Below are 27,070 nucleotides of genomic sequence, written 5' to 3'. Positions count from 1 at the left end.
AAGCAGTTGTGTGCATGTGACAACAATATCACAAATTCTCCACAAATTTGGCTTATATTGGAGGGTTGCAAGAAAAAAGCCACTACTCAAGAAAGGTCACATGCAGTCACGACTGAGGTGACTCAGGTGAGGTGAGGTGCTATGGTCAGATGAGACTAAAATTGAATTATTTGGCCTCAACACCAAACAATATGTCTGGAGGAAATCCAATACAGCTCACCATCCAAAAATAACTGCATACCTACAGTAAAGCATGCAGGTGGTAATATCCTATTATGGGGGGTGTTTCTCTGCAGCAGGCACTGGAGCACTTGTCAGGATAGAAGGAATAATGGATGGGGCAAAATACCAACAAATTCTTGAGGAAAATCTTCTTCCCGCTGCCAGGAAGTTGTCAATGGGAAGAAGGCTTACCTTCCAACATGACAATGACCCAAAGCACACAGCAAAAATGACCACATAGTGGTTGAAGGAGAAAAAGGTGAATGTCCTTGCATTGCCTAGTCAGAGCACATACTTAAACCCCATTGAATATCTGTGGCATGACTTGAAGACTGCAGTCCACAAACGGTCACCATCAAATGTAACAGAACTGGAGCAGTTCTGCAAAGAAGAGTGAGCAAATATTGCACAGTCTAGATGTGCAAAGTTAGTAGGGGCATATCCCAACAGACTAAAGGCTGTAATTAAAACAAAAGGTGGTTCAAAAAAATACTGACACAAGGGGGTAATAATTTTTGAAACTCAGTGATTCTGTTTTTGAATTGTCTTTATTTTTACCTGACATGTTGGTGTTATATATTTCACTTGGATGCTATAAGTTGCACTGAGTTATTACAACTGGATAAACAAAAACTGTGCCTGTCTTTGTTTCTGGCTGCAAAGCAACAAAATGTGATTACTTTCAGTACCCACTGTAGCTAGAGCCCTAAAGCGTTAACTCACTTCATCATATATACACTCATTGACTCTACTAAGACAACAAACTCCAAATCAATACCTAACGAGTATGTAAATACTATGCTATATTATATAACTTATTCCCTACCCGCGTCATGGAGGACCATAAAAAGATATGCAACAAATACCTTGACCAGCTTCAACTCCCCCAGATCCACTCTGAACAGCTTCAAGTTTTAAGCCATGCCATAAACCAACAAGAATTAGAGAACGCTAACAAATCCCACAAACAAGGGAAAAGCCCTGGACCAGACAGTTTTAGTAATTTCTTTACAAGCTATACAAACAGAATATCACCCCACACCTTCTAAAACTATTCAACTTCATAGGCTCAGATCACCCATTTCCACCAAGCATGTTAGAAGCAAATATAACTGTATTGCCCAAACCTAGTAAACCAACTGACTCCCGCTCCAACTTTTGACCCATTTCCCTATTCAATGTTGACCTAAAATTTTACTCAAAAATACTTGCCAACTGACTCAACCTATACCTTCCATACTATATTCACAATGACCAAACAGGATTTCTACCACAGAGAGAAGATAAGGATAATACGGTTAATGCATTACACCTACTACACTATTTCTCCCAACACAAAATCCCAACACTTTTCACAGATGCCGAAAAGGCGTTCGACTGGCTAGACTGGACATTCCTAATATGCACCCTTCACAAATTTGGTCTACTCAGAGAATTCTTATCTAAAATCTCTACTCTTTATACCACCCTCTCTGTCAAAATTAAAGTAAATGGCCTACTGTCATACCCCTTCCCAATCTGAAACGGAACCAGACCCTATTATGTTTTCTCTATGGTGGTTCTAATTAAAGTTAATGGCCTATTGTCAAACGCCTTCCTAATCCAAAACGAAACCAGACCCCTATTATGTTTTCTCTATGGCGGTTCTTGCCACTATCTTACGCACATAACCACTGGTCGAAGGCATCAAAATCAAAACCTCAGAATATAAACTGGCATTATTTGCCAACAACCTTCTCATGACCCTCACAGTCCCCCTAAGCTCTCTTGCAGCAGCCCACTCTAACCTCAGAACATATAGTACAATAAGTCTGACCCCTTCCCAATACCAAACGGAACCACACCCAAAATTAACCTCCCCAATTACACCTTCATTACAAAATAACAGCTTCCAACCAGGCCTCACATTCACCCCCACTGGAACCAAGGACATACACCTCCTACTACCCACATACATTTTAGTGGAAGATGGCAGGCTACTACCTAGACAATCTATCGAACACCTAGGAGATGGATTCTTTACAATGTGGTTTAGATATCTTCAACTTAACCATTTTCTCCAAACTGCACATAAATGTAACTTAACAAGACAACAAAATCAGTTTGAAAAGATGTGTAGCTCATCCTCACCTATCCATCACACTGACCTACAAACTGCTTACCACGCCAAGTGAAAATGATTTGCCGACCTTCACCAAATACTGAGATAGAGACTGACCATTTCTAATTCCAGCAGCAGAATGGCACTCAATCTTTACCTCTATAAAAAAAAATAAGCACATTCGGCTAAACTCTTAGAGACTAACACCAAATTATTAATCAAATACATCTTCCCTAACTCTTCAAACTGTTGCTGGATGCTTTGCTCAAATGAAGGTACTTTGTTCCACATCTGGTGGGCATGCCCCAAAATACAAACCTTCTGGACATCTATCATACTATACATGCAAAACACTCTAGGCACCCATAACCCCTGACCCATTAATATTCCTGTGTCATAGGTATCCCAATCTCAAATCAAAACTGCATGTTACATTTTTATGATAAATAGTGCACACCAACTTATTCCACAAATGTGGAAAAATGAAACAACCCCACCCTACAAATGTGGTTACATGAAACACAGAACAACCTTAAACTAGAAAGGTATAACTACCTCATATCAAATATGCTCAACACACACGCAGAAATAATGTTCCTATGGGATACAAGACCCACCTAACTACCTCAGCTCCCCCCATCCAATACTCCCTTATATATGGTACAAAAAGATAAGCTCCCCTAAGTTCCCCTTCCCACCCACTATAATAATAAATACTAACCAAAATTTATGGATCTCCCATCCTTCACACTAATAATAATACCCCAAGGCGGCATATAACAATAATACAAAATAAACAGTTCCGTTCAGGATCTGTATATATTCTTACATACTGTTTATTACATTGAATTTATTGTTTATTGTTTATGATTTCATTTGTTGGATTTGATATTTGTGCATTATAAAAGTATTGGAAATTTGCAAATAAGAGTGCAATGGGCTACAAGTAGAACATGATAACAGAGTCCAAAAGGTGGCATCAAACTTTAGAACTTTTATACGGACTTACAATACACGCTGCAAACGGACATCATCTGAACTATGTAACAAGATTTACATGCTTCTACTTACAAATTTGAACCTAAATGTGACTATTGATTGTATTTTTGCTACTGCTATAATTATTTTCTTTTTGACCTATGTATGCCACAAGTTGAAATTAAAAAAAAAATTCCAATAAAAAAAATATATATTTATAAATATACAGGTAGCCCTCAGTTTACGCCGGGGTTAGGTTCCAGAAGGAATGGATGTAAATCGAAATCGTTGTAAATTGAAACCCAGTTTATAATGTAAGTCAATGGGAAGTGAGGGAGTTAGGTTCCAGGCCCCTCTCAAAATTGGCATAAGTAACACCTAATACATTATTTTTAAAGCTTTGAAATAAAGACTTTAAATGCTAAACAGCATTATAAACCTAATAAAATAATCACACAACACAGAATATAAAATTAAACTAAGTTAAATGAACAAAAACATTTGCTAAACAGCATTATAAACTTAATAAAATAATCACACAACACAGACTTTACTTGCATTTTTCTGCAAACAGTTCTTTCTATGCATTCCAATCTGGACTGATTTATAGACAGGAAGATCTTGTTCCTTTGCAAGCTGCTCGATAGCTCAGGTCTGGTTAAACTGATCAATTTCAGCTTGCTTGGCTTGCATATATTTGCTGCAACACAAGCAGACAGCTCCACCTACTGGCTATTTTAATCAATGCATTGCTTCTCAATGCTTTTCAATAGCAGTGACATGACTGAAAAAAAGGTTGTTATTCTGAAACGGTGCAAATTGAACCGTTGTAAACCGAGGGCCACCTGTAAATATAAATATATTATATATATATATATATATATATATATATATATATATATATATATATATATATTATTCTAACCCGATAAAAAAAAAAAACTTTCTTGGTAGTGGGAGTCCATGAAGTCATATTTTTACATATGGTAAATATATCACATACATCAAAAAGACACCCCAAGCAGAGCATTCAACTTTCCCTCCTACTTAGTCCACCCTCCCAGTAGTTCAAACTGAGGATAGGAAAAGTAAAAGAGAAAAAAGAGGCAAAGAGGTGCAAATTAGACTGCGGCCACTAAAATTAATATCAAGTTTTGTGGACAATCACTACCAAGAAAAAAAATAATAATAATTTATATGGTAAGAATAAATTATCATTTCTTTTTAATGGTACTGAGAGTACACAAAATCCTATTCTTACATATTGGAATCTTTACCCAAGCTGTGGAGTCCACAAAGAATGTAGGGTGGGAGAAGAAAAGGAAGCGGTGCAGTCCGTAGTTGCTAGGCCCTACCTCACAAGATGTCTTTAAGGCATCTTGTGAGACAATGTTACTATTACACCTCCCCAAGACCAGAGACGCCCCCACTAGGGCTCTTCTTTTGATCATGCTTACAGGCGCCAAAAGGCTTATTCCTCGGAGGTGGAAGTCTTCACGGATTCCCACCCTTGAGGAATGGCACTCCTCAGTAGAGGACTTATTGAATCTGGAAAGATTATATTACTTGAAAATCAACAACTAGGAACTCATGAGATGATGTTGGCGATAAGGAATGGAACCTCACTTTAATGACCTCTGTTGCCTACAGTAGTTTTTATTTCATAAACACCACCCAGCTATATACCAGGATATCAGACAGCTTCCCCCAACTCTTCTCCATTACCCCCTCCCCCCATTTTTTTTTCTCTCTCCCTCCCCCGTTCTACCCATCCTTTGCAATGTAAATCCTTTCTCCTTCCCTACTCTCTTCCTCCTCCTTTTTTACTTCAGAATCCTTCCGGACACACAATCTGTCTTATAAATTTAATATTGATTTGTATATTTTTGCATATTACAAATTTATTAAAATTACAAAACTGTCAAGCTTTATAAACTTGTTCAGATCCAAGGACTGACACGGACATTATTGAATATTCCTAATTGGGATCGAGGACAACTATTTTCCGTGTTAAAGGAACTGAGTTATGCCTGTATCTTTTTATTTATGTGTTGATTTATGATACCAATAGATTGACGATTCTCTGTTTACGGATCTACACTATGTACAGATGCACTTTAATGCTGTTTCATTGACTTATACTTTCAATAAAGCTTGTTTAAAAAAAAAAAAAAGGTGCCAGAAGAAACAACATAAATTTAGGGCCTCCCACCAGAGAGCACGGGCGGGAGCTGTGGACTCTCCCTGTATCGAAGGAAAGGAAATTAACTGGTAAGTCATAATTTATGTTTTCCTTCTAAATACAGGGAGAGTCCACAGCTGCATTCATTACTTGTGGGAAATCATACCCAAGCTACAGAGGACACTGAATGCTAACGGGAGGGTACAAAATAAGAGGCGGCCCAACCTGAGGGCACCACAGCCTGCAAGAAAACCAAACTCCCGAAGGCTTCCTTGATAGTAGCAAAAAATAAAAAGAATAAGAATGTTAGGAGGACCAAGCAGCCGCCCAACAATCAGAACCATAGGATCTCATGTCAGAGACCCAAAAGGATGACACTGCACTTGAACTGAGCCATAAACCTCTGAGGAGGCGTGTTGTGCTGTTTCCTAGAACCAGCAAAAAACACTCCTCCACCAACAAGTAGGAATTTAATCAGCTTCCAAAACCTTGCACACCCCAGATATGAATAACATAAAGGAGAAAAACTGTCTATTCTGATGAAGTCTGACGTCCGTTTTAGGAGATTCAAGGTAACATTTCCTTTTATATTACTTGTATGCCAGATCTTACACGCTCAGCATTAAAGTGTATAACTATGTTGATTACATATTTGCCATTACTATATATACTTAGCTTAACAAGTTAAGCCTTCATATAGACTGCAGAGTGTTTTATGTGTCTGGATTTAACACATATATTTATATGCGGAGGTGGGAGTGATTCTCTATTATTCCGGAGCCATGATAACCTAAATTCACTCACATACTTGGTGTGCGAGTGTCGTTTTATTCAATGTTAATATAGCCAAGGCTTTAAATCTCAGAAGATAACATACGAAAAAAATACACAGTGCAATCCAGTTTACAAAAAATATGTGATCGTGCTAGAGAAGCTATATACAGATTATAAAGTCTAATGACCAGGAAAGAAACTTATCAGTACTTTAGATGTCTTCTGTGTCATCTGTTACCAATCTTTATGGAACCAATTTCCCTCTAATTTATTTAACAGTCTTAATATAAAAAGTATTAAATGTCTGCAGATGTGAGAGAACAACAAGAGAGACATGTCTTGGGTGAATCTAGAGAGAGTAAAAACATTAGCTGGGACTTTCATACTGTATCAGTTGTAATATAAAGTTTAAAAGTAGAAATCAGTGCCAAGCGAACAAAAGTGAAGTATAGAGTTGGGAGGTAAAATTCAAAGCATATAGGCAATAGCTTGGGAAATGGGTGTTAACTGGGGATCAATTAGCAGTATCCTGGAATTGGGAGAGAGCATGTTTTATAATAGAGGAATTATTTTACCAGGTTTTTGTCTAGAATGTAAAGTTGCACTGTATGAACTAAAAATTGTCCCTAATGTGTTCAATACATCTGTTACTTATTCAAAGTTTTATATAAATAATATAACAAAAGTATGAGCAAAGATTTAAACATAGAAGCTCAAGAAAGGTCATACATCCACTTAAAAACGTAAAAAATTTCTAACTTAATTTTTTTTTTTTTTAAACTTCTACTTTTGATGTATCCCACTGATTTGAGGTTTCTGCATACTGCAGATATGTGTATGTGTCACATAGAAAACACACAAAAAAAAACAGAATTTATGCTTACCTGATAAATTACTTTCTCCAACGGTGTGTCCGGTCCACGGCGTCATCCATTACTTGTGGGATATTCTCCTCCCCCACAGGGAAAGGCAAGGAGAGCACACAGCAAGAGCTGTCCATATAGTCCCTCCCAGGCTCCGCCCCCCCCAGTCATTCGACCGACGGTTAGGAGAAAAAAAGGAGAAACTATAGGGTGCCGTGGTGACTGTAGTGTATAGAGAGAGAAATTTTTCAAACCTGATTAAAAAACCAGGGCGGGCCGTGGACCGGACACACCGTTGGAGAAAGTAATTTATCAGGTAAGCATAAATTCTGTTTTCTCCAACATTGGTGTGTCCGGTCCACGGCGTCATCCATTACTTGTGGGAACCAATACCAAAGCTTTAGGACACGGATGAAGGGAGGGAGCAAATCAGGTTACCTAAACAGAAGGCACCACGGCTTGCAAAACCTTTCTCCCACAAATAGCCTCCGAAGGAGCAAAAAGTATCAAATTTGTAGAATTTGGCAAAAGTGTGCAGAGAAGACCAAGTTGCTGCCTCACATATCTGATCAACAGAAGCCTCGTTCTTGAAGGCCCATGTGGAAGCCACAGCCCTAGTAGAGTGAGCTGTGATTCGTTCAGGAGGCTGCCATCCGGCAGTCTCATAAGCCAATCGGATAATGCTTTTCAGCCAGAAAGAAAGAGAGGTAGCAGTAGCTTTTTGTCCTCTCCTCTTACCAGAATAAACGACAAACAAAAAAGAAGTTTTGTCTGAAATCCTTTGTTGCTTCTAAATAGAACTTTAAAGCACGGACTACATCTAAATGGTGTAACAAATGTTCCTTCTTTGAAACTGGATTCGGACACAAAGAAGGGACAACTATTTCCTGGTTAATATTCTTGTTGGAAACAACTTTTGGAAGAAAACCAGGCTTGGTACGCAAAACAACCTTATCTGAATGGAACACCAGATAGGGTGGATCACACTGCAAAGCAGATAGTTCAGAAACTCTTCTAGCAGAAGAAATAGCAACCAAAAACAGAACTTTCCAAGATAGTAACTTGATATCTATGGAATGTAAGGGTTCAAATGGAACCCCTTGAAGAACTGAAAAAACTAAATTTAGACTCCAGGGAGGAGTCAAAGGTCTGTAAACAGGTTTGATTCTGACCAAAGCCTGTACAAAAGCTTGTACATCTGGCACAGCTGCCAGTCGTCTGTGTAACAAGACAGATAAAGCAGATCTCTGTCCTTTTAGAGAACTTGCTGACAATCCCTTATCCAAACCTTCTTGCTAGAAAGGAGAGGATCCTGGGAATATCAATCCATGAGAATCCCTTGGATTCACACCAACAGATATATCCTTTCCATATTTTATGGTAAATCCTTCTAGTCACAGGTTTTCTGGCTTGGACCAGAGTATCTATCACTGAATCTGAAAACCCGCGCTTGGATAAAATCAAGCGTTCAATTTCCAAGCAGTCAGCTGGAGAGAAAATAGATTTGGATGTTCGAATGGACCTTGCACTAGAAGATCCTGTCTCAAAGGTAGCTTCCATGGTGGAGCCGATGACATATTCACCAGGTCTGCATACCAAGTCCTGTGTGGCCACGCAGGAGCTATCAGAATCACTGAGGCCTTCTCCTGTTTGATCCTGGCTACAAGCCTGGGAAGGAGAGGGAACGGTGGAAATGCATAAGCTAGGTTGAACGACCAAGGCGTCACTAATGCATCCACTAGAGTCGCCTTGGGATCCCTGGATCTGGACCCGTAGCAAGGAACCTTGAAGTTCTGACGAGACGCCATCAGATCCATGTCTGGAATGTCCCATAATTGAGTCAACTGGGCAAAAACCTCCGGGTGGAGTTCCCACTCCCCCGGATGGAAAGTCTGACGACTCAGATAATCCGCCTCCCAGTTGTCTACTCCTGGGATGTGAATTGCAGATAGATGGCAGGAGTGATCCTCCGCCCATTTGATGATCTTGGATACCTCTCTCATCGCCAAGGAACTCTTTGTTCCTCCCTGATGGTTGATGTGAGCTACAGTCGTCATGTTGTCTGACTGGAATCTTATGAATCCGGCCTTCGCTAGTTGAGGCCAAGTCCGGAGAGCATTGAATATCGCTCTCAGTTCCAGGATGTTTATCGGGAGAAGAGACTCTTCCCGAGACCATAGACCCTGAGCTTTCAGGGAATCCCAGACCGCGCCCCAGCCTAATAGACTGGCATCGGTCGTGACAATGACCCACTCTGGTCTGCGGAAACTCATTCCCTGAGACAGGTGATCCTGTGACAACCACCAACGGAGTGAGTCTCTGGTCATCTGGTCTACTTGAATCTTTGGAGACAAGTCTGTATAGTCCCCATTCCACTGCTTGAGCATGTACAGTTGTAATGGTCTTAGATGAATTTGAGCAAAAGGAACTATGTCCATTGCTGCAACCATCAACCCTACTACTACCATGCACTGAGCTATGGAAGGCTGCAGAATAGAGTGAAGAACTTGACAAGCTTTAGAAGCTTTGACTTTCTGACTTTTGTCAGGAAGATCTTCATTTTTAAAGAATCTATTATCGTTCCCAAGAAGGGAACTCTTGTCGACGGAGACAGGGAACTCTTTTCTACGTTCACCTTCCACCCGTGAGATATGAGAAAGGCTAGAAAAATGTCTGTATGAGCCTTTGCTTTGGAAAGAGACAACGTTTGGATTAGAATGTCCTCCAGATAAGGTGCCACTGCAATACCCCTTGGTCTTAGAACCTCTAGAAGGGACCCTAGCACCTTTGTGAAAATCCTTGGATGATCTTTGTGGATAGGAATATGTAGATACGCATCCTTTAAATCCACGGTAGTCATAAATTGACCCTCCTGGATTGTAGATAAAATTGTTCGAATGGTTTCCATTTGAACGATGGAACTCTGAGAAATTTGTTTAGAATTTTTAAATCCAGAATTGGTCTGAAAATTCCCTCTTTTTTTGGAACTACAAACAGATTTGAGTAAAACCCCCGACCTTGTTCCACAGTTGGAACTGGGTGTATCACTCCCATCTTTAATTTGGTTTGAAGATAAGTGAGACATGTGGAACCTTCCCCTTGGGGGTAGTTCCTTGAACTCCAGAAGAAAACCCTGAGAGACTATTTCTAGTGTCCAGGGATCCTGAACATCTCTTGCCTAAGCCTGAGCAAAGAGAGAGAGTCTGCCCCCTACTAGATCCGGTCCCGGATCGGGGGCTACCCCTTCATGCTGTTTTGGTAGCAGCAGCAGGCTTCTTGGCCTGTTTACCCTTGTTCCAGCCTTGCATTGATTTCCAAGCTGGTTTAGTCTGGGAAGCGTTACCCTCTTGTCTAGAGGCTGCCGAGTTGGAAGCCGGTCCGTTCCTGAAATTGCGAATGGAACGAAAATTGGACTTATTCTTAGCCTTGAAAGGTTAATCTTGTGGGAGGGCATGGCCCTTTCCCTCAGTGATGTTTGAAATAATCTCTTTCAATTCTGGCCCAAAAAGGGTCTTACCTTTGAAAGGGGTATTAAGCAATTTTGTCTTGGAAGATACATCCGCCGACCAAGACTTTAGCCAGAGCGCTCTACGCGCCCCAATTGTAAACCCTGAATTTTTCGCCGCTAACCTCGCTAACTGCAAAGCGGTGTCTAAAATAAAGGAATTAGCTAACTTAAGTGCGTGAATTCTGTCCATGACTTCCTCATACGGAGTCTCCCTACTGAGCGACTTTTCCAGTTCCTCGAACCAGAACCACGCCGCTGTAGTGACAGGAATAATGCACGAAATAGGTTAAAGGAGGTAACCTTGCTGTACAAAAATCTTTTTAAGCAAACCCTCCAATTTTTTATCCATAGGATCTGTGAAAGCACAATTGCCCTCAATAGGAATGGTCGTGCGCTTGGCTAGAGTAGAAACCGCCCCCTCGACCTTAGGGACTGTTTGCCATGTGTCCTTCCTGGGGTCGACCATAGGGAACAATTTCTTAAATATAGGAGGAGGGACAAAAGGTATGCCTGGCTTCTCCCACTCCTTATTCACTATGTCCGCCACCCGTTTAGGTATCAGAAAAGCATCAGGGTGCACCGGGACCTCAAGGAACTTGTCCATCTTGCACAATTTTTCTGGGTTGACCAGATTGTCACAATCATCCAGAGTAGATAGCACCTCCTTAAGTAATGCGCAGAGATGCTCTAATTTTGATTTAAATGTCACAACATCAGGTTCTGCCTGCTGAGAAATTCTTCCTGTATCAGAAATTTCCCCATCTGACAAACCCTCCCTCACTGCCACTTCAGATTGGTGTGAGGGTATGACAGAAAAATTATCATCAGCGCCCTCCTGCTCTACAGTGTTTAAAAAAGAGCAATCGCGCTTTCTCTGAAATGCTGGCATTTTGGATAAAATATTAGCTATGGAGTTATCCATTACTGCCGTCAATTGCTGCATAGTAACAAGCATTAGCGCTAGAAGTACTAAAGGTCGCCTACGCGGGCATAACTGGTATAGACACAGAAGGAGATGATGTAGAACTATGTCTACTTCCTTCATCTGAGGAATCATCCTGGGCAACTTTACAATTTGTGACAGTACTGTCCTTACTTTGTTTGGACGCTATGGCACAATTATCACACATATTTGAAGGGGGAACCACATTGGCTACCATACATACAGAACATGATCTATCTGAAGGTACAGACATGTTAAACAGGCTTAAACTGGTTAATAAAGCACAAAAACCGTTTTAAAACAAAACCGTTACTGTCTCTTTAAATGTTAAACAGGGCACACTTTATTACTGAATATGTGAAAAACTATGAAGGAATTATCCAATTTTTACCAAATTTTCACCACAGTGTCTAAATGCATTCAAAGTATTGCACCCCAATTTTCAAGCTGTTAACCCTTAAAATGTGGAAACCGGAGCCGTTTTTAATTTTAACCCCCTTACAGTCCCAGCTACAGCCTTTGCTGCGACTTCACCAATCCCAGGGGGGTATATGATATCAAATGAAGCCTTCTAGGAACGTTTTTAGTGGATTCCAGACCCACACACATGCAGCTGCATGTACTGTACTCAAAAGTAACTGCACAGTAATGGCATGAAAATGAGGCTCTGCCTACTACAGAGAAAGGCCCTTCCTGACTGGGAAGGTGTCTTAACAAGTGCCTGGTGCTAAAAAACGTTCCCCAATGTTATAAAAGTGTGAAATTCAACTTCAAACTGCATATAATACTTAAATAAAGCAATCGATTTAGCCCTTAAGAGTGTCTACCAGTGTATAGCCCATAATAAGCCCTTTATTCTGTTTGAGACTAAGAAAATGGCTTACCAATCCCCATGAGGGAAAATGACAGCCTTCCAGCATTACACAGTCTTGTTAGAAAAATGGCTAGTCATACCTTGAGCAGAAAAGTCTGCAAACTGTTCCCCCCAACTGAAGTTCTCTCATCTCAACAGTCCTGTGTGGGAACAGCAACTGATTTTAGTTACTGTCTGCTAAAATCATAATCCTCTTTTAAACAGAACTCTTCATCTCTTTCTGTTTCAGAGTAAATAGTACATACCAGCACTATTTTAAAATAACAAACTCTTGATAGAAGAATAAAAAACTACAACTAAACACCACAAACTCCTCACCATCCCCGAGGAGATGCTACTTGTTCAGAGCGGCAAGGAGAATGACTGGGGGGGGGCGGAGCCTGGGAGGGACTATATGGACAGCTCTTGCTGTGTGCTCTCCTTGCCTTTCCCTGTGGGGGAGGAGAATATCCCACAAGTAATGGATGACGCCGTCTACCGGACACACCAATGTTGGAGAAATATTCTTGTACATATATGCAACAGGGTGACGGGAATCTAATCTGCAAAATTAGGATTGGCATTAAAAAACAAAGCAGGAAGAGGAATATATTTTTCTACACATTGGATCAGCAAGTGATCACATTTTACATAAAGTAATTTAATTTGACCCTTATGCATATGTAATTCTGTATATTCACACACATACTGTTACTCTAATAACATTGTTTAAAGGGACATTATACCCTCAATTTTTCTTTGCATAAATGTTTTGTGGATGATCCATTTATATAGATCATACAGTTTTTTGGGGGGTTTTTTTAAATGTGTACTTTTGCTTATTTTTAAAAAACATTGCTCTGATTTTCAGACTCCCAATTAAGCCCCAAAGTTTTAGGAGAATACCGACATATACCTACTCCAGCTTGCTCCTGTTTGTGTAAAGAGTCTTTTCATATGCAGAGAATGATGAATGATAGCTACCTTTTTAACAGAGCTAAATTGGGAGCTTCTAAGTAAGTTTTTAAACGGTTTTATACTGGATTTTTATATAAGTATCTGTGCATATACTTCTTTATAGTAGTGTCTATTACATGCAGTTATATGAAAATTGGTGTATACTGTCCCTTTAAGCAGCCGTTTTAAAAATTAGTTTTGTTATATATTACAGTGTAGTAGATGACTATTTTAAACTTTTATGGGCTTCCATTTTTAAAAGTTATGTTCTGTTTACAGAAATGACTGTGGTTTTTACAAACTTAATAGAATACAATAATGCAAACGGTTTTAACAATAAAATCATGTTTAAAGAAAATTACCAGCAAAGGCTCCAAGTGTCCTAGTTTGGTCATTAGGACAGTACAGCATGATGTTAGTAAATAATACCACCAGCTCAGAAAGAGAAACCAATTCTGGAAAAAGAAAGAAAGTTAGTGTGTGTCAGAGTAAGTATATTATTTTGTCTTGTAAAGATATTTGTTATTTAGATTTTCATATCTGTCATATTTTTTTATTTTATTTATACAATTTTTTTTTTATCCTGTCACTCACAAATAACACAAAATGTTCCCACTTAAAATGCCAGATTTGTTTTATGTTTAAAAGCATGTTGTTCTCATTAAAGGAATAATGAAAAATCTGCAGTGTGATAAATAAAAGGGAGAAATTTAAATAAAACCAATATATTTTTTTTTATAAATCTCATGTATTAAAATAAATAACTAACTGTAGCAAAACAAACAAACTTTCTAATTACCTTTTCTATTCTTCAGTTTCACAGGGAACAATTTCCTTCCATGCTTATATATCAATACTCTTCCTAGAAGACTAAGTGAATGAACAAAGTATAAATAATGTAATTCTCTTTTGGTGTACAATGTCTTCTGTTTGGTGCCTGGAGAGAAACAACAGAGAAAAAAACATAATTAAACTTCTGAACATGCACATGGAAATGTGACATTTTCTCTGATTGACATCAACAGTGCAGAAAATAATAGAAAATTCACACACTGTCAAATGAGATATTAGTCTTGGTCAACATTACAAGCCCAACAGCACATGAAAAGATCATTAAATGTTTCATAAGAGCCAAGAAGAAGAAAAATGACTTATTTAAAAGGGTAGATCTTCACAGTTGTCAACCGATAAATAGAAGCATAATCTAAATAAATACTCAGATTAGACACAGTTTTATATCTGAACTTTGGTTGATAATGGCTGGAATTGCCATGGATTTTATGGATTTTTAATAGATGAACAACTAAGCTTGTGATTTACTGTATCAATGAAATCTGCAGCAAAGCGAAGGTTAACATTATTCTCTTTTCCTAAAAAACAAAACAAAAAATAATTTAAGATTGATACAGTTGCTTAATGTAAAATAATAAACTGTAACTATGAGATACGTTTAAAAGGCACAGTCTAGTTAAAATAAAACTCAATCTTCAGATAGGGCATGTCTTTTTAACAACTTTCCAATTTACTTTTATCATCAAATTTGCTTTGTTCTCTTGGTATTCTTAGCTGAAAGATGCTAATATCTAAGCCCTTGAAGGCCGCCTCTTATCTGAATGCATTTGACAGTCTTTCACAGTAAAAGGGTGTTCCTTCATGTGTGCGATATAGATAACTTTGTGCTCATGCCCTTGGAGTTACTTATAATAGGGCACTGATTGCAAGTCTGTCAAAAGCACTGAGATAAGGGGCAGTCTGCAGAGGCTTAGATACAAGTTAGTCACAGGGGTAAAAAGTGTATTAACATAACAGTGTTGGTTATGTAAAACTGAGGAATGGGTAATAAAGGGATTATCTATCTTTTAAACAATAAAAATTCTGGAGTAGACTGTCCCTTAAATTAATTTTGGAGAAGGAGATACAATACATTTGCTTTAATCACATCATCATCTTCTCCCAATCTAATAAAACACTGTGGGCTAGATTACAAGTGAGGCACAAACGGTTTTGCGCTAGCGCAATTGTGTTTGTGCTAGCGCAATTGCCCTTTACACTTCAATTCTTACCTCAGTCTCAGAGCATTGGTTAACTGTTTTCCGAAACAAACAAACATTTACACAAAACACTTCAAAAATACATTGCAAAGTACAACTACACTCACATTAACACTGTCTGATAAAAAATTTCTAATAAAAAAATTGCACAGATATGAGATCTCGGGAAATGGCTTTAACATTGAGACACATACATATACATTGCTAAAGATAAGGGACGTGCACTCAGTGGAGGAAGATCCTCACCACCTGTCATGGCAAAGAAAAAAAAAAATCACAATTGAAATAAAAATAAATTAAAAATGTTTAGATGTCAAATATCAGGGGAGAAGCAGCGAGCTTGTCTGCCTCTCTCCAATTGTGCAACAGTTAGTTATGTGTGGTAAGGAGCGCCAGCCCGACTCTGATCTGTCAGCCAGTCACACCTTTAGAATCAGCCAATCAAAATAACCCCCAATTAAGGCATCTCTCATAGCTGCCTCGGGAAAAGGGGGAGTCTGAGTTTCAGTATCACAGCAGAAAGAAGCAGAGCAGAGCTATGAAGTACAGTGCGGTAACACTGGTAAGTAAGCTGGCTAAGCCTGGCAGTGTATGGGAGCTTAGCTGTGCAAGTATTTCATTTTTAGGCTTTTCCTCACTGTAGTTGTGGTCGGTCTGGGGGGCAAGGAGGCACCAGTACTTGCAGTTTGGGACACCACAATGTGATGCTGCTGCTGTGTTATAGAAGGAAGAGCGTGCTTCTGCACTCTAGAACTGGCAGGAGTTTTTAGATGGACATTGAAATACTGAGCTGTCCATCACAGCCCTGTGATCTGCATTTTATTGACCCGCCGCCACATCATCCTTTCCTTCACTGTCTGTAATATGTACAAGGGAGCTGGAAAACCCGCTGGCGATGGGTACACTCAGACAGAAGTGCATGAATCACAGCACTTCTCCCTGCAATACACTTCTAGTGGCAGCTGCTAATTTGCTTTCACTTTGCTAGCAGAGGAATCTCCCCTGCAGAACATTAGCAGTGAAAACTGCGGCTGGGGTTAGGCTACCAGCTTATGGCATTAGTAAGTTAAATTCCCTTTCCTTTTAGCTGCCAGAGTTATGCCCCTCCCCTCCACTGCCGTTCAGAGAAGTTCTCTCCCGTCATCCTTATAAGCCTCCTGCTTCAGAAATGATCTTTGTAAAGGTACTTTTCTGTACTTTCATGTTGTAGATCTGTCTGAGGGGGGCAATGTGAGACAATATCATTTTACAATAGTAGATTTATGTAACCCCAGCTGCACACAGTCTTAAACAGTTTGTTAAAAAAAAAATAATAATTTATTCTTACCTGATAAATTTATTTCTCTTGTAGTGTATCCAGTCCACGGATCATCCATTACTTATGGGATATTCTCCTTCCCAACAGGAAGTTGCAAGAGGATCACCCACAGCAGAGCTGCTATATAGCTCCTCCCCTAACTGTCATATCCAGTCATTCGACAGAAAACAAACAGAGAAAGGAGAAACCATAGGGTGCAGTGGTGACTGTAGTTTAATTAAAATTTAGACCTGCCTTAAAAGGACAGGGCGGGCCGTGGACTGGATACACTACAAGAGAAATAAATTTATCAGGTAAGCATAAATTATGTTTTCTCTTGTTAAGTGTATCCAGTCCACGGATCATCCATTACTTATGGGATACCAATACCAAAGCTAAAGTACACGGATGATGGGAGGGACAAGGCAGGATTAAGCGGAGCGGAAGGAACCACTGCCTGAAGAACCTCTCTCCCAAAAACAGCCTCCGAAGAAGCAAAAGTATCAAATTTGTAAAATTTGGAAAAAGTGTGAAGCGAAGACCAAGTCGCGGCCTTGCAAATCTGTTCAACAGAGGCCTCATTTTCAAAGGCCCAGGTGGAAGCCACAGCTCTAGTGGAATGAGCTGTAATCCTTTCAGGGGGCTGCTGTCCAGCAGTCTCATAGGCTAGGCGTATTATGCTCCGAAGCCAAAAGGAAAGAGAGGTTGCCGAAGCTTTTTGACCCCTCCTCTGTCCAGAGTAAACGACAAACAGGGTAGATGTTTGACGAAAATCTTTAGTAGCTTGTAAGTAAAACTTCAAGGCACGGACTACGTCCAGATTATGTAAAAGACGTTCCTTCTTTGAAGAAGGATTAGGACACAACAATGGAACAACAATCTCTTGATTGATATTCTTGTTAGAAACCACCTTAGGTAAAAACCCAGGTTTGGTACGCAGGACTACCTTATCTGCATGAAAAATCAGATAAGGAGAATCACATTGTAATGCAGATAGCTCAGAGACTCTCCGAGCCGAGGAAATAGCCATAAAAAACAGAACTTTCCAAGATAATAGTTTAATATCAATGGAATGAAGGGGTTCAAACTGAACTCCTTGAAGAACTTTAAGAACCAAGTTTAAGCTCCACGGGGGAGCAACAGGTTTAAACACAGGCTTAATTCTAACCAAAGCCTGGCAAAATGCCTGGACGTCTGGAACCTCTGCCAGACGCTTGTGCAAAATAATGGACAGAGCAGAAATCTGTCCCTTTAAGGAACTAGCTGATAATCCTTTGTCCAAGCCCTCTTGGAGAAAAGACAATATTCTAGGAATCCTAACCTTACTCCATGAGTAATTCTTGGATTCACACCAATAAAGATATTTACTCCATATCTTGTGGTAGATTTTCCTGGTAACAGGCTTTCGTGCCTGTATTAAAGTATCAATGACTGACTCGGAGAAGCCACGCTTTGATAGAATCAAGCGTTCAATCTCCATGCAGTCAGTCTCAGAGAAATTAGATTTGGATGATTGAAAGGACCTTGTATCAGAAGTTCCTGTCTTAGAGGCAGAGTCCATGGTGGAAAGGATGACATGTCCACTAGGTCTGCATACCAAGTCCTGCGTGGCCACGCAGGTGCTATCAGAATCACTGATGCTCTCTCCTGTTTGATTTTGGCAATCAATCGAGGGAGCCGAGGAAACGGTGGAAACACATAAGCCAGGTTGAAGAACCAAGGCGCTGCTAGAGCATCTATCAGCGTCGCTTCTGGGTCCCTGGACCTGGATCCGTAACAAGGAAGCTTGGCGTTCTGGCGAGACGCCATGAGATCCAACTCTGGTTTGCCCCAACGATGAATCAACTGAGCAAACACCACCGGATGGAGTTCCCACTCCCCCAGATGGAAAGTCTGACGACTTAGAAAATCCGCCTCCCAGTTCTCCACGCCTGGGATATGGATTGCTGACAGGTGGCAAGAGTGGTACTCTGCCCAGCGAATTATTTTTGAGACTTCTAACATCGCTAGGGAACTCCTGGTTCCCCCTTGATGGTTGATGTAAGCCACAGTCGTGATGTTGTCCGACTGAAATCTGATGAACCTCAGTGTTGCTAACTGAGGCCAAGCCAGAAGAGCATTGAATATCGCTCTTACTCCAGAATATTTATTGGAAGGAGTTTCTCCTCCTGAGTCCACGATCCCTGTGCCTTCAGGGAATTCCAGACTGCACCCCAACCTAGAAGGCTGGCATCTGTTGTTACAATTGTCCAATCTGGCCTGCAAAAGGTCATACCATTGGACAGGTGTACCCAAGACAACCACCAGAGAAGAGAATCTCTGGTCTCTTGATCCAGATTTAGCAGAGGGGACAAATCTGTGTAATCCCCATTCCACTGACTCAGCATGCATAATTGCAGCAGTCTGAGATGAAGGCGCGCAAATGGCACTATGTCCATTGCCGGAGGGGATAGAGAACTCTTTTCCTTGTACACTTTCCACCCGTGCAACCTCAGAAATGCCAGAACTATCTCTGTATGAGACTTGGCAACTTGAAAGCTTGACGCCTGTATCAGGATGTCGTCTAGATACGGAGCCACCGCTATGCCTCGCGGTCTTAGAACCGCCAGAAGTGAGCCCAGAACCTTTGTAAAGATTCTCGGGGCTGTAGCCAACCCGAAGGGAAGAGCTACAAATTGGTAATGCCTGTCTAGAAAGGCAAACCTTAGAAACCGATGATGATCTTTGTGAATCGGTATGTGAAGGTAGGCATCCTTTAAGTCCACTGTGGTCATGTACTGACCTTCTTGGATCATGGGTAGGATGGTCCGAATAGTTTCCATTTTGAAAGATGGAACTCTGAGGAATTTGTTTAAGATCTTTAGATCCAAAATTGGTCTGAAGGTTCCCTCTTTTTTGGGAACCACAAACAGATTTGAATAAAAACCCTGTCCTTATTCCGTCCGCGGAACTAGATGGATCACTCCCATAACTAGGAGGTCTTGCACACAGCGTAGGAATGCCTCTTTCTTTATCTGATTTGCAGATAGCCTTGAAAGATGAAATCTCCCTTGTGGAGGGGAAGCTTTGAAGTCCAGAAGATATCCCTGAGATATGATCTCCAACGCCCAGGGATCCCGAACATCTCTTGCCCACGCCTGGGTGAAGAGAGAAAGTCTGTCCCCTAATAGATCCATCGCCGGATAGGGGGCCGTTCCTTCATGCTGTCTTAGAGGCAGCAGCAGGCTTTCTCGCCTGCTTGCCTTTGTTCCAGGACTGGTTAGGTTTCCAGGCCTGCTTAGATTGAGAAAAAGTTCCCTCTTCTTTTGAAGCGGAGGAAGTTGATGCTGCACCTGCCTTGAAATTTCGAAAGGCACGAAAAATAGACTGTTTGGCCTTTGCTTTGGCCCTGTCCTGAGGAAGGGTGTGACCCTTACCTCCAGTAATATCAGCAATAATTTCCTTCAAACCAGGCCCGAATAAGGTCTGCCCCTTGAAAGGAATGTTGAGTAATTTAGACTTCGAAGTCACGTCAGCTGACCAGGATTTAAGCTATAGCGCCCTAAGCACTTGGATGGCGAATCCGGAATTCTTAGCCGTTAGTTTAGTCAAATGAACAATGGCATCAGAAACAAATGAGTTAGCTAGCTTAAGTGTTGTAAGCTTTTCAATAATTTCAGTCAATGGAGCTGTATGGATGGCCTCTTCCAGGGCCTCAAACCAGAATGCCGCCGCGGCCGTAACAGGCGCAATGCATGCAAGGGGCTGTAAAATAAAACCTTGTTGAATAAACATTTTCTTAAGGTAACCCTCCAATTTTTTTATCCATTGGATCTGAAAAAGCACAACTGTCCTCAACCTGGGATAGTAGTACGCTTTGCTAAAGTAGAAACTGCTCCCTCCACCTTAGGGACCGTCTGCCATAAGTCCCGTGTAGTGGAGTCTATTGGAAACATTTTTCTAAATATAGGAGGTGGGGAAAAACATAATTTATGTAAGAACTTACCTGATAAATTCATTTCTTTCATATTAGCAAGAGTCCATGAGCTAGTGACGTATGAGATATACATTCCTACCAGGAGGGGCAAAGTTTCCCAAACCTCAAAATGCCTATAAATACACCCCTCACCACACCCACAATTCAGTTTAACGAATAGCCAAGAAGTGGGGTGATAAAAAAGTGCGAAAGCATATAAAATAAGGAATTGGAATAATTGTGCTTTATACAAAAATCATAACCACCCCAAAAAAAGGGCGGGCCTCATGGACTCTTGCTAATATGAAAGAAATGAATTTATCAGGTAAGTTCTTACATAAATTATGTTTTCTTTCATGTAATTAGCAAGAGTCCATGAGCTAGTGACGTATGGGATAATGATTACCCAAGATGTGGATCTTTCCACGCAAGAGTCACTAGAGAGGGAGGGATAAAATAAAGACAGCCAATTCCTGCTGAAAATAATCCACACCCAAAATAAAGTTTAATGAAAAACATAAGCAGAAGATTCAAACGGAAACCGCTGCCTGAAGTACTTTTCTACCAAAAACTGCTTCAGAAGAAGAAAATACATCAAAATGGTAGAATTTAGTAAAAGTATGCAAAGAGGACCAAGTTGCTGCTTTGCAAATCTGATCAATCGAAGCTTCATTCCTAAACGCCCAGGAAGTAGAAACTGACCTAGTAGAATGAGCTGTAATCCTTTGAGGCGGAGTTTTACCCGACTCAACATAGGCAAGATGAATTAAAGATTTCAACCAAGATGCCAAAGAAATGGCAGAAGCTTTCTGGCCTTTTCTAGAACCGGAAAAGATAACAAATAAACTAGAAGTCTTTCGGAAAGACTTAGTAGCTTCAACATAATATTTCAAAGCTCTAACAACATCCAAAGAATGTAACGATTTCTCCTTAGAATTCTTAGGATTAGGACATAATGAAGGAACCACAATTTCTCTACTAATGTTGTTAGAATTCACAACTTTAGGTAAAAATTCAAAAGAAGTTCGCAACACTGCCTTATCCTGATGAAAAATCAGAAAAGGAGACTCACAAGAAAGAGCAGATAATTCAGAAACTCTTCTGGCAGAAGAGATTGCCAAAAGAAACAAAACTTTCCAAGAAAGTAATTTGATGTCCAATGAATGCATAGGTTCAAACGGAGGAGCTTGAAGAGCCCCCAGAACCAAATTCAAACTCCAAGGAGGAGAAATTGACTTAATGACAGGTTTTATACGAACCAAAGCTTGTACAAAACAATGAATATCAGGAAGATTAGCAATCTTTCTGTGAAAAAGAACAGAAAGAGCAGAGATTTGTCCTTTCAAAGAACTTGCGGATAAACCTTTATCTAAACCATCCTGAAGAAACTGTAAAATTCTCGGAATTCTAAAAGAATGCCAAGAAAAATGATGAGAAAGACACCAAGAAATATAAGTCTTCCAGACTCTATAATATATCTCTCTGGATACAGATTTACGAGCCTGTAACATAGTATTAGCATTCCTTCAGAATCTTGGAGATTACTCTTGGAAGAAGAACTAGAGGCGGAAAGATATAAGCAGGATGATACTTCCAAGGAAGTGATAATGCATCCACTGCTTCCGCCTGAGGATCCCGGGATCTAGACAGATACCTGGGAAGTTTCTTGTTTAGATGAGACGCCATCATATATATTTCTGGAAGCTCCCACATTTGAACAATCTGAAGAAATACCTCTGGGTGAAGAGACCATTCGCCCGGATGCAACGTTTGGCGACTGAGATAATCCGCTTCCCAATTGTCTATACCTGGGATATGAACCGCAGATATTAGACAGGAGCTGGATTCCGCCCAAACCAGAATTCGAGATACTTCTTTCATAGCCAGAGGACTGTGAGTCCCTCCTTGATGATTGATGTATGCCACAGTAGTGACATTGTCTGTCTGAAAACAAATGAACGATTCTCTCTTCAGAAGAGGCCAAAACTGAAGAGCTCTGAAAATTGCACGGAGTTCCAAAATATTGATCGGTAATCTCACCTCCTGAGATTCCCAAACTCCTTGTGCTGTCAGAGATCCCCACACAGCTCCCCAACCTGTGAGACTTGCATCTGTTGAAATTACAGTCCAGGTCGGAAGCACAAAAGAAGCCCCCTGAATTAAACGATGGTGATCTGTCCACCACGTTAGAGAGTGTCGTACAATCGGTTTTAAAGATATTAATTGAGATATCTTTGTGTAATCCTTGCACCATTGATTCAGCATACAGAGCTGAAGAGGTCGCATGTGAAAACGAGCAAAGGGGATCGCGTCCGATGCAGCAGTCATAAGACCTAGAATTTCCATGCATAAGGCTACCGAAGGGAATGATTGTGACTGAAGGTTTCGACAAGCCGAAATCAATTTTAGACGTCTCTTGTCTGTTAAAGACAGAGTCATGGACACTGAATCTATCTGGAAACCCAGAAAGGTTACCCTTGTCTGAGGAATCAATGAACTTTTTGGTGAATTGATCCTCCAACCATGATCTTGAAGAAACAACACAAGTCGATTCGTATGAGATTCTGCTAAATGTAAAGACTGAGCAAGTACCAAGATATCGTCCAAATAAGGAAATACCACAATACCCTGTTCTCTGATTACAGACAGAAGGGCACCGAGAACCTTTGTAAAAATTCTTGGAGCTGTAGCTAGGCCAAACGGCAGAGCCACAAACTGGTAATGCTTGTCCAGAAAAGAGAATCTCAGGAACTGATAATGATCTGGATGAATCGGAATATGCAGATATGCATCCTGTAAATCTATTGTGGACATATAATGCCCTTGCTGAACAAAAGGCAAGATAGTCCTTACAGTTACCATTTTGAATGTTGGTATCCTTACATAACGATTCAATATTTTTAGATCCAGAACTGGTCTGAAGGAATTCTCCTTCTTTGGTACAATGAAGAGATTTGAATAAAACCCCATCCCCTGTTCCAGAACTGGAACTGGCATAATTACTCCAGCCAACTCTAGATCTGAAACACAATTCAGAAATGCTTGAGCTTTCACTGGATTTACTGGGACACGGGAAAGAAAAAATCTCTTTGCAGGAGGTCTCATCTTGAAACGAATTCTGTACCCTTCTGAAACAATGTTCTGAATCCAAAGATTGTGAACAGAATTGATCCAAATTTCTTTGAAAAAACGTAACCTGCCCCCTACCAGCTGAGCTGGAATGAGGGCCGCACCTTCATGTGGACTTAGAAGCAGGCTTTGCCTTTCTAGAAGGCTTGGATTTATTCCAGACTGGAGATGGTTTCCAAACTGAAACTGCTCCTGAGGATGAAGGATCAGGCTTTTGTTCTTTGTTGAAACGAAAGGAACGAAAACGATTATTAGCCCTGTTTTTACCCTTAGATTTTTTATCCTGTGGTAAAAAAGTTCCTTTCCCACCAGTAACAGTTGAGATAATAGAATCCAACTGAGAACCAAATAATTTGTTACCCTGGAAAGAAATGGAAAGTAGAGTTGATTTAGAAGCCATATCAGCATTCCAAGTTTTAAGCCATAAAGCTCTTCTAGCTAGAATAGCTAGAGACATAAACCTGACATCAACTCTGATAATATCAAAGATGGCAGATAAAATTATTAGCATGCTGAAGAAGAAGAATAATATTATGAGAATCATGATCTGTTACTTGTTGCGCTAAAGTCTCCAACCAAAAAGTTGAAGCTGCAGCAACATCAGCCAATGATATAGTAGGTCTAAGAAGATTACCTGAACACAGATAAGCTTTTCTTAGAAAGGATTCAATTTTCCTATCTAAAGGATCTTTAAACGAAGTACCATCCGACGTAGGAATAGTAGTACGTTTAGCAAGGGTAGAAATAGCCCCATCGACTTTAGGGATTTTGTCCCAAAATTCTAATCTGTCAGACGGCACAGGATATAATTGCTTAAAACGTTTAGAAGGAGTAAATGAATTACCCAATTTATCCCATTCTCTGGAAATAACTTCAGAAATAGCATTAGGAACAGGAAAAACTTCTGGAATAACCACAGGAGATTTAAATACCTTATCTAAACGTTTAGAATTAGTATCAAGAGGACCAGAATCCTCAATTAGTACTTCTTTAAGTGAAGAACGAATAAATTCCATTTTAAATAAATATGAAGATTTATCAGCATCAATCTCTGAGACAGAATCCTCTGAACCAGAAGAGTCATCAGAATCAGAATGATGATGTTCATTTAAAAATTCATCTGTAGAGAGAGAAGTTTTAAAAGATTTTTTATGTTTACTAGAAGGAGAAATAACAGACATAGCCTTCTTGATGGATTCAGAAACAAAATCTCTTATGTTATCAGGAACATTCTGCACCTTAGATGTTGAAGGAACTGCAACAGGCAATGGAACATTACTAAAGGAAATATTATCTGCTTTAACAAGTTTGTCATGACAATTAATACAAACAACAGCCGGAGGAATAGCTACCAAAAGTTTACAGCAGATACACTTAGCTTTGGTAGTTCCAGCACTAGACAGCGATTTTCCTGAAGTATCTTCTGACTCAGATGCAACGTGAGACATCTTGCAATATGTAAGAGAAAAAACAACATATAAAGCAAAATTGATCAAATTCCTTAAATGACAGTTTCAGGAATGGGAAAAAAATGCCAATAAACAAGCTTCTAGTAACCAGAAGCAAAGAAAAAATGAGACTGAAATAATGTGGAGACAAAAGCGACGCCCATATTTTTTGGCGCCAAATAAGACGCCCACATTATTTGGCGCCTAAATGCTTTTTGGCGCCAAAAATGACGCCACATCCGGAACGCCGACATTTTTGGCGCAAAAGGACATCAAAAAATGACGCAACTTCCGGCGACACGTATGACGCCGGAAACAGAAAAGATTTTTTACGCCAAAAAAGTCAGCGCCAAGAATGACGCAATAAAATGAAGCATTTTCAGCCCCCGCGAGCCTAACAGCCCACAGGGAAAAAAGAGTCAAATTTTAAGGTAAGAAAAAAATTGATTCAAATGCATTATCCCAAATATGAAACTGACTGTCTGAAAATAAGGAATGTTGAACATCCTGAGTCAAGGCAAATAAATGTTTGAATACATATATTTAGAACTTTATAAATAAAGTGCCCAACCATAGCTTAGAGTGTCACAGAAAATAAGATTTACTTACCCCAGGACACTCATCTACATGTTTGTAGAAAGCCAAACCAGTACTGAAACGAAAATCAGCAGAGGTAATGGTATATAAATAAGAGTATATCGTCGATCTGAAAAGGGAGGTAAGAGATGAATCTCTACGACCGATAACAGAGAACCTATGAAATAGACCCCGTAGAAGGAGATCACTGCATTCAAATAGGCAATACTCTCCTCACATCCCTCTGACATTCACTGCACGCTGAGAGGAAAACCGGGCTCCAACTTGCTGCGGAGCGCATATCAACGTAGAATCTAGCACAAACTTACTTCACCACCTCCATAGGAGGCAAAGTTTGTAAAACTGAATTGTGGGTGTGGTGAGGGGTGTATTTATAGGCATTTTGAGGTTTGGGAAACTTTGCCCCTCCTGGTAGGAATGTATATCTCATACGTCACTAGCTCATGGACTCTTGCTAATTACATGAAAGAAAAGGCACACCCGGTCTATCCCACTCCTTGCTAATAATTTCTGTAAGCCTTTTAGGTATAGGAAAAACATCAGTACACACCGATACCGCATAGTATTTATCCAGCCTACACAATTTCTCTGGTACTGCAACTGTGTTACAGTCATTCAGAGCAGCTAATACCTCCCCAAGCAACACACGGAGGTTCTCAAGCTTAAATTTAAAATTAGAAATCTCTGAATCAGGTTTCCCCGAATCAGAGATGTCACCCACAGACTGAAGCTCTCCGTCCTCATGATCTGCATATTGTGACGCAGTATCAGACATGGCCCTTACAGCATCTGCGCGCTCTGTGTTTCTCCTAACCCCAGAGCAATCGCGCTTGCCTCTTAATTCAGGCAACCTGGATAATACCTCTGACAGGGTATTATTCATGATTGCAGCCATGTCCTGCAAGGTAATCGCTATGGGCGTCCCTGATGTAATTGGCGCCATATTAGCGTGCATCCCCTGAGCGGGAGGCGAAGGGTCTGACACGTGGAGAGAGTTAGTCGGCATAACTTTCCCCTCATCAGAATCTTCTGGTGATATTTCTTTTATAGTTAAAGACTGATCTTTACTGTTTAAGGTGAAATCAATACATTTAGTACACATTCTCCTATGGGGCTCCACCATGGCTTTCAAACATAATGAACAAGTAGTTTCCTCTGTGTCAGACATGTTTAAACAGACTAGCAATGAGACTAGCAAGTTTGGAAAACACT

The 27,070-nt window shown here is 40.2% G+C and overlaps 1 protein-coding gene across 1 annotated transcript in view; it reads right to left on the bottom strand.

Moving 5' to 3' along the window:
- TBC1D32 (TBC1 domain family member 32) overlaps window positions 1-27,070 on the bottom strand; it is a 695,824-nt gene that overhangs the window by 459,228 nt on the left and 209,526 nt on the right. The window contains exons 13-14 of the mRNA XM_053710787.1: window positions 14,181-14,318; window positions 13,744-13,836 (exon numbers count right to left, since the gene is read on the bottom strand). Of these exons, the coding sequence (XP_053566762.1) occupies window positions 13,744-13,836; window positions 14,181-14,318 (231 nt within the window). The remainder of the gene's footprint in view (window positions 1-13,743; window positions 13,837-14,180; window positions 14,319-27,070) is intronic.

This window comes from Bombina bombina, chromosome 4 (assembly GCF_027579735.1).
Source record: "Bombina bombina isolate aBomBom1 chromosome 4, aBomBom1.pri, whole genome shotgun sequence".
In the NCBI taxonomy this organism is placed as follows: Eukaryota; Metazoa; Chordata; class Amphibia; order Anura; family Bombinatoridae; genus Bombina; species Bombina bombina.
The sequence above is the reverse complement of the archived record's forward strand: the minus strand, read 5'-3'. Positions and strand labels throughout refer to the sequence as shown.